Source organism: Anomalospiza imberbis, chromosome 9 (genome assembly GCF_031753505.1).
Source record: "Anomalospiza imberbis isolate Cuckoo-Finch-1a 21T00152 chromosome 9, ASM3175350v1, whole genome shotgun sequence".
Lineage (NCBI taxonomy): Eukaryota > Metazoa > Chordata > Aves > Passeriformes > Viduidae > Anomalospiza > Anomalospiza imberbis.
The window spans coordinates 25136466-25152054 of NC_089689.1; the positions used below are offsets into that span (position 1 = coordinate 25136466).

At 39.7% G+C, this 15589-nt stretch overlaps 1 protein-coding gene across 1 annotated transcript in view; it reads right to left on the bottom strand.

Annotated features, from left to right (window-relative positions):
* Positions 1 to 15589, bottom strand: part of FAF1 (Fas associated factor 1) — a 152853-nt gene that overhangs the window by 13943 nt on the left and 123321 nt on the right. Inside the window, exons 15-18 of the mRNA XM_068198731.1 lie at positions 14106 to 14194; positions 4772 to 4852; positions 4349 to 4426; positions 1213 to 1428 (exon numbers count right to left, since the gene is read on the bottom strand). Of these exons, the coding sequence (XP_068054832.1) occupies positions 1213 to 1428; positions 4349 to 4426; positions 4772 to 4852; positions 14106 to 14194 (464 nt within the window). The remainder of the gene's footprint in view (positions 1 to 1212; positions 1429 to 4348; positions 4427 to 4771; positions 4853 to 14105; positions 14195 to 15589) is intronic.

A 15589-nucleotide genomic window follows, 5' to 3' on the forward strand; every position in this document is an offset into this window, starting at 1 on the left:
TTAAACGCTGCTTCTCAGTCTGACTGATCAGGATTCCCAGTACAGGGCAAGGTGGAAGAAGAGCTGCAAGCACTGCAATCCTGTTCACAATTGTGCCAAAAATGGGTCAGAAACCACATCCACCCACAAGGTCGTATGCTTACGAAGGATGAGCTTCTCCTCCTTTGGAGTACTTACAAATAAGATGATAAAGTAAGAGGCATCTGTTACAAACTACTGTGAACATGTCACTCAGAGCCTCATTCCTAGTGAACTGTCCCAGGGGCAGTGATGGGAAACAAAATGGAAAAGCAATCCAAATTACTGAACTCCTTTGGTGAAAAATGGTCTAACCAGTCCCCTGGAGATGCCTCCAGCAAACAAGACCCCAGCTGGTCCAGAGCTGCCCCACTCCTCTGCAGTGCTCAGGCAGTATGGCCAAAGAGCTGCTGAACTCCACCCACCACTGCTTGGCTCTCTCCTGACATCTCTGCAGTGCCCATTCCCCTCACCTTTTATCCAGGGCCCCTGCACAGTTGGACCCACTGACTTTCATCTTTGCTGTAGCAATGACTAAATAATAAATAAAAGCTAATTTGTGCAGAAAACAGAGAGGTGGATTTTCATAGAAATTTAGGAGCAAGCACAAAAATTATCTGTTGATTTATCAACAGAATTGGCTATTGTAAGCAGTGAGCAGTATTGATTCTGAAAATCAGCCACAGCAGGTTCATCATACAATTTCAAGGTAGGAAATGTAATTATCTACTGGTATTATGTAACAGGGTGGATCAAATATTTATTAAAATCATTCATAACTGGGTAATATCTGATGCTGAGCCTTATTCATAACATAAAGTTGCATCCAAATGGCAAAACCAGAAAAATCAAAAGTACCAGCCCATAACAGACCTAAACAATGAACTACCAGCAGTGTTGATGGAGCTTCCTTCAAAACAGAATGTGAGCAAAGCTGGCTCAGCATATTTGAGTTTTCACTGAATATGGTCCACAACGTTTTCTGAAATGTAGGATTTTTTACAATGCCACTGGAGGCAGGTTTCACAGCTCTGTATGTAACACCTGACAGCAGCCAGCCCCTGGCTTTGAGCTTGGCAGCACTGGAACATACCCAGGCACACCTTTTACCTTCTATGCCATAACACCCCAGCCCATCCAACCCACGGGAGCAAGAAGCAGAGGTATTTATTCCTGAAAGTTGTATTTACTCACATCTCTCCTCGGAAAGGTGCCCAGCAGCTTGTACTCCTCCCAAGGATATCCCTTGGAAGCTACAAAATCAAAGACAACCTGCAGCTTGCTGCTGGCCAGGAAACGCCGCTCAAAGAATTCTCCGCTGGGCGTCCGGATGCGGAGTTTGCTGACAGACTCCGTGCTCTCCTCCTTCGGCTCGGGGGGCAAAGACTGCTCCAGAGACAGCCTGATGGCCTGGGGAAGGAAAAACAACCATTTCAGGCTGCAATGCCAGCAACAGAAGAAAGGGAGAAAGATTTTCTTTTTATTTCTTCTAGAACTTCAAGATGTGACACAGTGCTCCAGAGCCTTTATATCTCAATGACAAAATAATTTTTATTCGCTCCTTAATAACAGCCCACCAGACAACTAATTAAAACAAATCCTTCTTTATAACACATATTATTAGGTCTACAGTTAATGCACGATGGGAAACGTAATTTAATCATTTGGCAGAAAGCCTTGGAAAAAAATTGAATGAGAGAGTAATTGTCAAGTGGCCAATTGCTTCCTTAAAGGGTATAAATTAAAAGGCAGTAAAAGTATTTCTTTAAAAGCACATGTCAAATTGCCTTCCTCTTGCAATGGTAATTGACCATTTGCAGTAGACTGGACCCTCAATGGCAGTTCAGAGTGAAAAGAAATATATGCAAGAAATTTACTACAAATAAACTGAAACACTGTTAAAAGATGCAATTAAAAATGCCACGAATGCACACTAGATACACGGAGTCCATATAAAAGTAGGAATCGTTAAAGAAGAAAACTGGGAGAAGAGAAATGGGAGCTTGAGGATTTAAAGTTGGTGGTAGTAGTAGTAGTACTTATAAGAAGATGGTTCTGAGTACAGGTGAACACATTTTCTACAACAGCCTGCATGAAATCAGCCCTCAAATTGCAATGACACTACATGACAGTCATATGTGTATGGCTGTCTTGCAGCTAACATTGCTGATGTCAAGACTTTAAGGGCAGGGCCCAGGTCTGTGTTCTCTGTCCTCTGTCTCTGCTAGCTGCTAGAGCACCAATCCTTTGATTAGATTTTTTAAAAATAAAATTAATGCCTAACATTAGACTGCGGAATGAGGTGAGCTTGATTTTCAAGGGCATTTTTGGTATTCATGGGCAGCATCAGCATCTGTCAAAAATTTGATCATATTCAGAAGCAGCTCTGTTACAGTATCACCTCACTTAAGGTAGTACTTAAAGAGAAGGTAAATGAATGGAAGAAGCAGCACAAACACACTGCCTGCCTCAAAATGTGCCTAAAAGACAATTTTTCAAACTGAAGAGGCAGTCAGGCAGAGATTTACCCATTTTCAAGGAACTTTCAATATACACAGTTGCTATTTGTGCCTTTGAAAACCTCTCCAAGGTCATTTAGTAACAGAAACTGATAGAAGGTGATTACATTGCAGGGAAAGGACTGGGCAAAAGCAAGATTACAAAGGCTTTTAAATAGTCTACTTCTTACACACACACCTCTGAGCAAATTATATCTCAGTATAAATATTTATACATAGAACTTCAGTTCATTTTTGCTCATCTACTATGAGATTATATTTTAAATAGAGTCTATTTTAATTTTCTCCCTCTCCATTCTCAACCATCTGCTTACTATCTCACTGTTTTGACATTTCCCCACACAGTATAACAACAGATGCTACATTATTTACTGAACCCAATCAATTATATTATAGAAAAATAAACAACAGTAGCTCATTAGAGCTCCTTCCTTTGTGCAAAGAGTGCATCGCTCCCCAAAGTAACCACTCAACATAAAATGGAAATTTACAAAGGATATTCTGTACCAGCAAACCAAGTCAGAAAACAATGACATGATGGATCACATTAAAAACTCTTGGACCTGAACAAGCAATTTAAGTGTGTTGATAAAAAGGTGTTCAGTATGTGAAGAGCTCAATAGTCAGATTTTAAAATACAAACTGAACATAAAGCCACTTCTGTAAGTAAACACTGTTGCAAAACAATTCAGTCCAAGTAATCTGTATAGTTGAAAATGGGGAGTGTTAGTAAACATTATTGTTAAAACCCTTTTTGTTCTACTGAGCAAACAGATCCTATTATTTTCATTACTGCATTACTGCACTCTGCATTAAAACAGGGAAGCCCAGGTATATTTTGGTAACATGGGCAGTGCTGCAGTCTTTGCATAAGAAAACCATTTCCAAAAGGCCACGGTATCAGAAAAGGCTCAGGAGCAGATATAATGAAGCAGAAATAATTACTGTTTCTATGCATGCAAAATAACTTAGAAAAGAAAAACATATTTCTTGCTTGAGCCAGAGTGTGAGCTGATTGTGAGCCTGCTCCTGCTGCAGTGGATTCATGTTCAGCTGCTATTAACCTCACAGAATTGCCATCTCACAACCAGTCCAGACTCTGGAAGAGGCTGCAGGAGCCATCTCCGAGAGGCACTCGGACCCTCGGCATTTGCCAAACTGAGAGAATCTACAATATAACAGTTTGAGGAACGGTACTCTTCACAGCAAAGGTTTTCTGCTTTCTTACAGAGGCCTAGAGACATAAAGTACTTGTTTAAACACAATCTGCATTCTAAGGAAGAGTCTGTAGAAGACTCTTCAGAAAATTTTTAAAGTACCACAAATCCTAATTTCATGATTCTGGATTTTATTTTCTTAATTTTTTTTAGTAAGTGGATTGGCTCCCAAATTTAATTTGGTAACTTGTTTCATCAGAATTGTAGGTAGGCTTTGTGCTTCTTCCAGAAAAAAAAAATGAAAGGGCTCCATGTTTTTTAAAAAGAGTTGCTTCAGAAAACAGGTTAAAACCTCCCAAAGATTCCAGCATTTATGGAGCTCATTTCACAGATCTCCTGTGAGCAGGTCCATCAAATATCTGGCTGTATCTGAGACTCAGATGATAAAACAGAAAAGCTATTCAACAGCGGATGAAAATTATTTAGCTGCACTTTGTTTCACAGATACATAGTAAGAAATCAGTAATAGTAAAGAAAATTGATCACACAAAAAGTATGCTTTGAATTGAAGCTGCAGTGTGTGTTGAATGACAGTTTCAGTGCTCATAAGCTTAATGAATTCATAAAGTTATCAGAAGAGGTAAAACATCCCACCTCACGCTCCTCCTCCTGTTCTTTCCGGATTTGTTCCAAGCGAAACTGCTCTGCCATTTCTCTCTCTTGTGCTTCCCTCTAACAAACACAAAGGGCAATCCCACATCAGCATGTGATAGATAAAAATGCAAAGAAATTTTTCAATGTTTCCACAGAAATTAATGTAAGAGAGGATATTTATTAAGCAATATTTTCCTGCCATTCCTTCCCCAAATTCTATTATTAAATGAAGCCAGGATGGGTGTAGCTAAAAGATGTAGTCAAGTCTAGTCCTAGTGACTTTATCTGGGGCCACTTTACAGCACGGAGGACTTTAGGGTCTTGTGTTCAGAGCACAACTGAAGGCAGGCAGTCCCCTGCAGCACAGAGCATTCCCAAACTCCAAAGGGTTCCCATCCCATGGGTCTCTGCCCCTGCACACACCTTGGCTCTGTCAGCCTCCAGCGAGATGCGGTACGCTTCGTCCTGCTCTCTCTTCACGTTTTCTCTGGCTTCACGTTCATCCTAAAGGTTAAAAATAAGAAAAAAAAATCAACTAGTGGACCAGTATGATAAATATCTTTATATTCCTCAGTACTCTTTAATCCCAGTGACTTCAACATCACCCAACTACTGCTAGGAGAAACACATTCAGAGATGCCTCAAGGGTGACTGTGGCTTTAGAAATTCTGACTACCTGAAGCTTTGATTCAGTTTCCAGGTAAGGGAATGTGTCCAAGCCCTGGCCTGAGGGCTGGATGAGGCACTCGGGCTCTGCACCGAGGGCCATGGCAGGCACAGAGACCTGGGGAGGAGCAGCCTCCAGTGGAGGGGTCACTGCAGGGGGATATGGGCTGGAGCTGGGGGGGATTTCCCTCCTGCACCCAACAGCTTGGATGGTTTTGTAACAGGGAAGTGTGGTTTAGATGCTGAGACTGGATTTTCATTGGCTCAGACTGACAGCCCAATCCCAGGTCCTTCCTGGGTCAAAAACCCCTCAGCAGGGTCCATCCAGGGTCACGACTATCAAACATCATCCAGAAGCCTCAATTCACAGTGCTGAATATTATACAAAGATGGGAAAGTAGCAGGTCCTGCTCTGAAGTATCTCAAATGGACAGATGTAGGCAAGCAAGGAACAGGAGGTTACCATGCCAGCAAAAAGTATCTTATCAACAATCACAGCACAAAAAAATAAAGGTTTACTAAAAACACACAAATGACAAAGCCATGCATCATCCACACAGTGGAGGATCAAAGGGTAGATATCCCCAAAAGCTGGAATAACTGCACTGGGGTGATGTCAAATAAACCAAAGTGCATAATCAATAGCTTCATACTCTGCCTCTGAAGCAGAGACAGTGGCTGCTCCCCCATGCTTACTTGTCTTACATCTCATAATCCCCCCTGAGCCCTGCAGAGGCAGCACTGGTCCCTGCAAAAATCAATAGGATTTAGCTGTGAGACTGCTGGTGGGCTCAGCAGGGTCTCCCCTGCAGTGTCCAGTAACACAGCACCTGCACTGGGGCAATCTGTCCTGTTTCCAGAAATTAAAGTCTACTACCTACTGCTTCTTGAAGAATTATGTAATCTTCCCAGCCAGCTGCAACATTTATTCCACATAAAAGAATCATTTTGCTAAGTGATCAATTTTCTCTTCAAAACATCATTATTTGGCAAAAATTCAATTCTGAATGGTAGGAGCTCATGTTAACTGTAATCATCACAACATACAAACATATCAAGATGTTCCTTAAAAAAAACTCTCTAACATCTCAGATGCAAACACAGGAGGAAATGACAAACTGCAGGGAAAACTATACAACTTCCACTTGGAAAGTACCAAAATCTTTTCAGAGGAAATTCTTCTTCCTTACAGAAGACAGGACCCAAAGTTATTCTACAATCAGCGTGTTCTGAATTTCACTCCAACATTTAGAAACCATCACTTTATTCAGCAGAACCAAAACATGAGTAGAAGTAATTCTTGCAAAATGCAAAAAAGGACAATAACCTCCAAATAACCTTTTCCCTTCCTAGCTACACTGGACATTGATAAGTTTTAGGTACTCTGCTCATGGAACTTGAACCTGATAGCAAAAACTACCCTATATGAATATTCAATTTTTGAGATGAAGGGGCGTTGAAGTAATTAAACAGTTCCCATTTTTATGTTTTCCAAATATGAAGAAAGCTTGTTGAATACACAGAGGTTTTCCCAATTCTTCTCACAGATGGAACCTAACAGTAAAGAAAAAAAAATTGTGCTATTTATACTGAGACTTTTCATAAACATACTGAAAATTCATCTTAGAATAGTGAAAACCAAAATAACCTTTCCAAATCAGCTCCCTAAAGGAAGATGATTTTAGGTTATCTGCCTGAGAACAAGCCTTTAAAAAAAAATTAGATTTATTTCAGAGAGAACTTATTAAACTTTCATGTTTTTTGACTCCATGTATCACACCTAACTCCACACACTGAATTTCAAAGGCCACACAAGTCCAGTAATGCCCAAAAGAACTTTGAAAGATTAGATACAAACTCTTGCAACTACAGGCTCTCCATCAAAGATTGCTAGCAACTAAGATAGAGTTACTGCAGTTTATAAATAAAAATTTAAAAAAAATACTGGTGCTATAGATTCTACAGCTAGAACTGAAATATGAATTCCAGGCATTAAAAAAAAGTTAAAATGCTTTCTTCCCTATTCATTGCAGTTATCATCATGCTAGAAGCGGATTATGAAAAAGATGTCAGGAATGTGAAGAATTACCATGCATGACTGCCTGGTCCTCATAGAAATATGTGAGCCACATGTAAAAGTAAATGACCATGCCACTGAGCCCTACACCTCATTGAAATAATACTGTTCTTACTGAAACAGACCTTAAAAACAAACCTGGCTTCCAGAGTTCTTTGGGTAAGCAGCAGATGTAATCCCGTGCAATGCCTCTTTGTACCTGCTTCTGTGTTAATACTTCTGCTAGCTCATACTGCTCACATTGAACAGGAACCAACACCTCCACAGATTTTACGGCTAAATTGTGGTATTGTCTGGTTCAGAGTTACACCTTGGACAAATTTTAAACATTAGACAAAGCAGTTCTCCCTTCTGTAATGCAGTTTCTTATTTTAGTCATCTCTTCCTCTAGAGAAGAATGAGGATGCTTCACCAGAAAGCAACAAAAGAAAACTCACAGTGGTGACAGGAAAAGAGGAAGAAAATATTTTGCAGAGAATCTTCCACTGCACTAACAAAGAACATGTCAAGAGTAGTCATGCCACTAATAATTAATATAAAAAATTCAGAAGTGTTATCCATGAATAAAATTTGAGGCAGTTGACAACTTTCCTGTTAGACCCTACATAAATTGCAGTCACTATTGACTGAACACCATTAAATGCATCTCCACAGTGCTTTTGCAATGAGGCCAGAACTGGCACCTTCCTTATTCAAGAAATCAAAGTATAAACAGACATGGCTTATCCTGGGTCACTTAAAAAGCCTTCATCAGAAACAGGGGATTTCCACAGCAGTGACTGAAGGCTAGTGTGATTGTAAACCATCCACATCCCAAAGGTTTGGGGCTTGAGACAAGGGGACAACACTCCTTTGCACCTAAAAAGGGGAGAAGTCACAGATTTCTGCTTTTCTGTTTTAACAATGAGACAATGGGAGGACATACATTCAGTGGAAGGTTGGAAATCTGAAAAAAATTGCTTGTGTTTACAGAATGTATTCTTCAGCTATGACTTTGCTATTCTGCTTCTCAGAGATGCAGTCAACCCAAAAATATCAAACACTTATGAGATAGCTACAATTGACCATATAAAACTTCATGGACCTTCTGGTCCATGACCAGAAAACCTTCTCCTGAGGAATATCCAGTGCATCAAGACTAAGAAAAACTCACAGATAAAATTAAGAAGAAATTTAGGATAACTCTCTCATATAATTATTTCCTAAACCATTTGTTGAAGTTAATCCTGAAATACCTAGTGACAGGCATTTTCAGATGCAGGATGATGGACAAAGAGGGGTTCTTGATTGAATTTAGGACAGCAGATTCTACAAGTTAAAAATATTCCGCTTTTTGAATGGGATATTTTGGTGGAAAAGTCAGCATTGGCCCTTCTGGGCTTTTTTTTCCTATTTATTACTGTCTCTTCTGAAGGTAGGATTTAATGATTTAACCCCAGGAATCAGCTTTGCACCTGATTTGTCTCAGAGAGCTGTGTTATATTATTGCCCACTACCCTTTGGGACCAGTTCTACTATGAAGTAAAGGCAGATGAGACAGAACTTGAGAAGATAACCAGGAGCAGAAGACATTTCTCAGAGCACCAGTGAGTAAAGCCCTATTACAAGAAAGCAAGAAATAAAAAAGCATATTTACAAATGCTGAATGCCCATCTGAAAGACAGTTCATTTCACCAAACCACTCCTGAAATTAAAATCTGCAAATGCTTAAGGCTATTCATGGGAGCGTTAAAGAGAAACACCCCTTTGTCCAAACAAACCAGTGCAAGAAAGGCATTAATTTGACTCACTAAGATGACAGACTTGCACATTGTATAACTTAAACATACATGATGGGGAATATATGGCAGGAAAAAGTGTACACAGAATGTGTTGGGTGTATGGGAACGACAAGGACAAAGCAAATGGACGTTTTAGCGTGGCAGAACCACACGAGGAGGTGGGATGGGGCAGGGTGAGGAGCAGAACAGCACAGAATCACCACAGGATCCTGCCTGTTCACACCAAAGGCTGAAAGCTCAGTTCCAGACACTGATTTCTTGGAATTAACTCAAGTGACAAGAAGAAAACCAAACCCAAAACTTTCAAGGAGTCATGCAGTACTTTTCTGTGGGAAAAAAGCCAGCCAGTCCTGATACACCTGCCCAGCTGGGCTGAATATTCACTGACTGGAGCCATCAACATGGACAGCCTAAAAGCCACAGGGACTAAAGATATTTTATCTCCCTTCTTTCTTTCTTTCTCTCCTCTGCCATTGCCTTGCACTTTGCCAAAGCTCTAACCATGCTGCAAACTCTTGAAGGCAGCGCTTGGACCGACCGGGGTGCGTGCGGCCAAGTGCTCAATGGGAAGCCCATCGTTTGGGCTGCTATCATATTACAAACACAAAATCAGAACATTTAATCAGACAAATTTTGATTACTGTAGTTTAATTAGTTATAACTAGTAATAATTAGTAAATGTGCTAATTAGATTTTTGAGGGGTTAAATCCCAATCTTCGCTAGACGCCTGTCATCACCATAATGCTTTTGCACTTTGGAATTTAATGAATTTCGTGTATTCTCATAATCTCTTGTTGTGCAAATACTAAACACCATGATACACATGACAGTGTTAGATGGAACAGAGATTATCCAAGGTATTCAGATGTCTGATTTCTACTGATTTACATCAGAGTTTCAGTCCCCAGCAGAAATTTCAGAGGTCTCTTGCAGAGCTGATGGAAGCACTTCCCCTACATTTGACAGCAGTAAGGCAGAAAAGGAGGAAAAGACATGGTGATACCAGGCTTCTCACAGCACAGCTATGAAAATGTCACTTGGCCACTAAAGCCCCAAAATGCTCTGGCAGGGAAAAGAGGAAAAAGAATTTATGTTTCCATTTTGGAATTTTGGTTTTCCTTCACATGTTTTTTAAATCCCCATCTAGATATTGGTGAGGAAGGACCTATGTTTTCCTCAAGCTCTAGAAGTATCTAGGAAAGAGATGTCACTCAAGAACAAAGAGGAAAGATGGTGACTCTACAGGCCTACAGTCTTCTACAGCTTATCTTCAGTCAGAGTCTGTTTACAGCAGTTTTTCCAGTTTAAAAATTCTTAAGTGTCTCTCTTTTACACTACAGACCAGTGTGCTGGCAGACATAGCTTAAAGTGAATGAAAGGTTTCAACTGGTATTTGTAAAAATAAGAAGGTCTCTGAAGCAACTGTGGGTATTACAATTCCACCTTGATGTTTAATCTAGGAGCAGGAGTGCCAGCGTTGCATAATGACAAAAATAAACATGACCAGAGACCTACTGTTACTTAAATGTGGACAAGTTGGACCAGCTGTGTAACAGTCATTTCTTCTACAGTAATAAATGTTGACAGCAAAAATAAAAAATGCATTACTGAGGCATCATCAAATGAGCCCTGTCATTACATGGAAACTCCACCCTGTATAAGCTTGTCAAAAAGTGTTACTGTAATCCTTTGAGAAGCCTCCTCCTCAGGCAATGAAGAAAAAATGTTGAGGATCAGCCCAGAACAGGTGTGTTGTACTGTAATGCCAGGATTTAATCACAGATCTCTTCACATTAATCTCACAAAGGAACTAACTCGGATGTATTTGGGCCCATCACGCCACACTGAGATGATTATTTAACTATGCAGTTAAAGCAAGCAAGCTCACAGGGTGGTTAAAAATGGACATTCCAGGGCGTAGAATATTTTACAACTATTGTTTTCCTAAGTCCAGCACCAGGCATTGACACTTAAGAGGAACTGATACTCAAGAGGAACTGATACTACACGCTCTTTTCAAAGTCAGTGCCTGAAAAATCTCAGTACACACCTTGGTTAACAGTGGCAGAGGCTGGTTATCCCTGCTCTGAGAGACCCTCTCCTGCTTACAGGAGGAACTCCTTGATGACATTTATTCCCTCTGCAAAACCCCACTGCCTGAGCAGTAGCTGGGGTGTCAACTCCTGGAGGGGAGCAAACATGGTTAGAAAAAGGAAGTGTGTCCATCAGATGCAGGAAATCATTAGTGCAGCTGCAGAATAACTCTGCATACACAGCGTGAGGTTGGACTGCAGTCCCCAGACCTGACTGCACTGGGAAAGGTGAGGCTGTATCCTGGCCAAGAGGCTTTACTGGTGATAGTCACTGAGCCCACAACTGAATTATCCATTGGCTTCTTATCAGAAGAGCCATGTGAGCACATCAAGTGTGCTGCCAATCCAATTTTGCTGTTTGTGGCTTGTTCTTACAGCAATTTTAGGAGCGAAATTATAAAACAGACACCTAGACTGTGTATGTACAATGGCACATCAACAGCATGGTCCAAAAGAGGCAGGAGGTTTCCAAAATGTCATCTGGCCAACACAGCAACAGCTCATGATTGACCCAGAACCAGGGAAAAGAATAAGACAGCAGGTTGATCTCCCCTGAAGGAAACTTGGGAGAGAAAACAGGTGCAGAAGTTACACACCAAGACAGGCATGTTGGGTTACTATGAGTACACATGTGCATTCCAATGTTTTTAAGGTATTTCTTTGGAGATTATGTAAGAGCACAACACACAAATCGAAAAATTAAATCCAACTGCTAGTTAAGTGATGGTATTCTAGCACTTGACACTAAAAAAATTTGCAAGAGATTTGCCCCATTAAAATCTTATGAAGCTAAATTGGTAAATTTTACCAATACATGGATACAAAAGCACAGGATTTAGCTAAGCATACTAATATTAACAGCAGCTAATGAGGTGGCTCACTCAGGTGAGGTAAGTTGAGCATCCCACCTATACCCCCAGCAGATGCCCAGGGACAGGGAGCTGCCTGTAGCTACAGCCAACATCAGCTGAACACCTGGACCAGCAGCTGGAGTGGTACCAGCCCTCCTGTACCCAAATAACCATCAGAGGGCACTGCAAAACACACTGTGCCAAACAGGATTATGCAATGGCTGTGCTGGAAGCTTTCATGTGCATGAGAATTTCAGCTGCATAAACTCACTCATTACTGACTTCATGCTGTCATTTACAAATGTTTCCAGTTCTGGTTCTCTCTCACACACACTTCTGTTTACAGCAATGCTACACTGATGACTCTTTTTAAAGCACAAAAGAATTTTCTGCTTATCTTCTTGTGGTTTTACGATGACTTATTGTTGCTACTAAGGAAACAGTAACAGAAACCGGACTCTGTATCCTGTTTGCTATTGTAATATTTGGGAAAAAATTGCACCAACTGCAGAAAGATCTTAAAAAAGAAAAGGTGTTGATCTTCGAACACTTGAAGTTGTCAAGTACAAAGCTTACAAGAAAGCTACATGTTACGTAGCTGACCACAAAAAGGCAATATTTTGTTTTCAGGCTGAAGCCCTCTATTGAGTACAGACTGCTTGTCAAATACTCCCTCTCTGGAATAGTAATTTCATGAAGCAAGGTTATTTTTTGTTTTGAAAACTTCCTGCTTCAAAGGCAAAGTGTCTGAGATCACCTTTTCATTGTGCTTGTAACGAGTGGAGCCAAGGTGTAAGTAAATATCCTATTTGTGTATAGAACCCATAGTGTCTGGAAAGCTGCTCCCAAAGTTTATGAAATTTTCCATCACTTTTCTGAATGTCAAAGTGTGTCAGAAAAAGCTCCTGTTGGGGAAGAAATGTCATCGGTGCTTTCAGTGACAGAAAAACAAAAGACTACAGAAGACTTGGACAAAGGTAGATTTTGGAGAAACGTATAAAAATCAATTTTCCATTCTTCCTAGACAGATAGAGCACTTGGGGAAAGAAGCCAGGAGACAACAATCCCATGTGGGGACTGGACTGTCACTGTCACTGCTCGTGGCTGTCCAGGGAAGGACAAAGAGCAGCCCAGGACAGGAGCCAGTTCCTGGTTCTGGGTCCGGTCTGGTGTCCTGCTCCTCTCACCCTGTTCCAATCCTATCACTTCTAGTTTCTTCTCCTATCCCTTGATTGCTCTTATCTCTCTGACTTTATATGCATCTGTTTCTCTCTGTTTTCTTCCTTTTTATCAGCTTTTATAGTTTTTAATTCTGAACCTCTCTTGGAACTCATCTGCGATGTGAATTTCACCTTCTTACCAAAGCATTAAAAAAACTCCCAAACTCAAGACACTGCTGTTAAAATGCAACTAAAAATCACTTATATTGTGCCTTGGATTTTTGTTGTAAGCCTCATATTTAAATTTGTGTTCAGTATTAACGAAATTAAAGTCAATTTCTTTACCAATGAATTACAGGTAGCATAAATAAAGAAGAAAAAGTGAATGACAGACATTGTGCAGATAATGTGCCTTCATATTTATAGTCAGTAAATCTTGTACTAATGAGATAGAAGATTTAAATGTGAAGAATGTGTTTAGTGAATTATTGTCAATCAATGTCTATACATCAGGATAAGAATAATCTTGAATGGCAACACACCTATTATTATAAATTCCTAAGAACTTCACTACTTAAAAATGTCACTCTTAATTTATAGAGTAACAGATAAAGATCTTTCAGCTGTGTAACTCACTTTGTCTGCTTCTGTGTAATTGAAACACTGGTTTTGAGAAGTCTTGTCATCATTTATGCATTCTGCATCATCCTGAGTGGTGGCTCAGTACTGGTGTACTGGTTAAAGTTGGTTTCAGCCCCCTTTTAAACAGACACATTTAAGATATATTAATCTATTTTTGTTTTCTACCTATGACTTGGAGCCGGTCAATGGCAAAAAATCTGATAATTTTCCTTGCATGAGCATATTAAGCTCTATAATATCACTATAATTTACTATGTGACTATGTTCAGAAAAAAGGAAAGAAACTGAAAATGACAAGACCAAAAAGGAGGAGTTCTGAGAGACCCAAATAGACAAAGGAGACTTTACCTTTTTAATTTCTGACAATCGAAGAGACACTAAAACAAATCATCCCCAACTCCACTGGCTAAAGAAACATCTGGTTAATTTACATGCCCAGTGATTAGTGGAAGCCAGAAGGTATCTGCAGCAACTTTCAGTGCTCACCTCATCCTTTATGTCTTCCTGCTGCTGGGCACTGAAGATCTCCATCGCAGCCATCAGCCTCATCATTAGCTCATCCACTGTTGTGTTACCTAGCAACAAAGGAAGATAGCTGAACTTCCTTTCATTAAAGTTATTAAACAAAAAAGAAGTCATTTTAGAATTAATCCATAAGAAATAGCCAAACTAAAAAAAAAAAAAAAAAAGAGAAGAGTAGAAAATGCAAATATCTGAGTAGAATGCTTTCAATTCACCTTTTTCTGAAAACTCAAAAGTATTTTTACAAAGGTTGATCACAGGTTAAAATTTCAGGTGGTGCAAATCTGAACAATTGCTTTTATGATTGCATAAATTAACTCTATTTTGTCTTTTAGTCACTGATGTTAAAGGAAAGCAGTAGATTTGGGATTCTCTTATGTGAAAGTGACATTACAGTTTTAGAATTCCCAGGGAGACCAAAGCAACTGCTTAGTCAGGCAACACAAGGTAGGATGTTTGCAGCAGCATCCAAGTGGATTGGTTTAAAACAACGGAAAACCCACAATACAATGATTGAATGACAAAATATATCCACATTTTATTTGGATATAACTAGTGGAAAAATTTCAAATACTATCTTTTCTTCAGTCTATCTACTTCTCAAAAAACTTGCAAAGCTACTGAAGTGAAAAATTCTGTCATCCATGTGTGTATCATGAAATAGAACACATACATATGGAAACAGATACCTCCCCATGTTTTCCTTCCAGCATGCCCCCAGTCTCCATTAAGACTGAAAGACTACTTTAATTTCCTACTAAGATGCATTCTTTGGTGTCTCTTTCTAACTGAAGACTAGACTACTCATTAAAGCCACTTGTCATAGTAGTTGAAAGGTCTTAAACCATGAGAAATGGTCAAAAACTATGAAGTCTTAACATCTGCCAGCCTAAACAGCTGTTGGACCCCAGCAGAACAAGTACCACTAAAGAAAACAAGACTGCCCCCATAGTTTCCAACCCCAGGAAAAAAATAAAAATCAAAAGCAAACTAAGACAGTCTGCATTTCAATAAACGCCACTGGGGTCTTAGGTTTCTATATAGTTGTATCTCTTCTGTCAACATGCCTTCTCACCCAGCCCTGAAAGGCCCTCATTGTTCCCATTTCTAACATTTGCTACCTTAGCAGAAAATGTTATCCCACATGCTACAACATGCAGGATTTCAGAGACTACCATTCACTGAGGCAGTATTGTTAAAAGATACCAGTGTCCCCATTCCTGGGAAAATAACAAGCAGAGATTGTGTGATTTTTGTTAAAGGATGAATTTAAGTAAGGCTACAATAGGTGACTGTTTTAGTTTAGTGCAAAAGATTCCAGAAAACCTGACAAATCATTAAAACTTAACACATACAATTAAATAATCTGGATTATTTTTAATATAAAGCTGCATTGTATTATGACTTTGAATTGTTGCTAAAGCCGTTAAGTAATTTAAGTCAGTAGC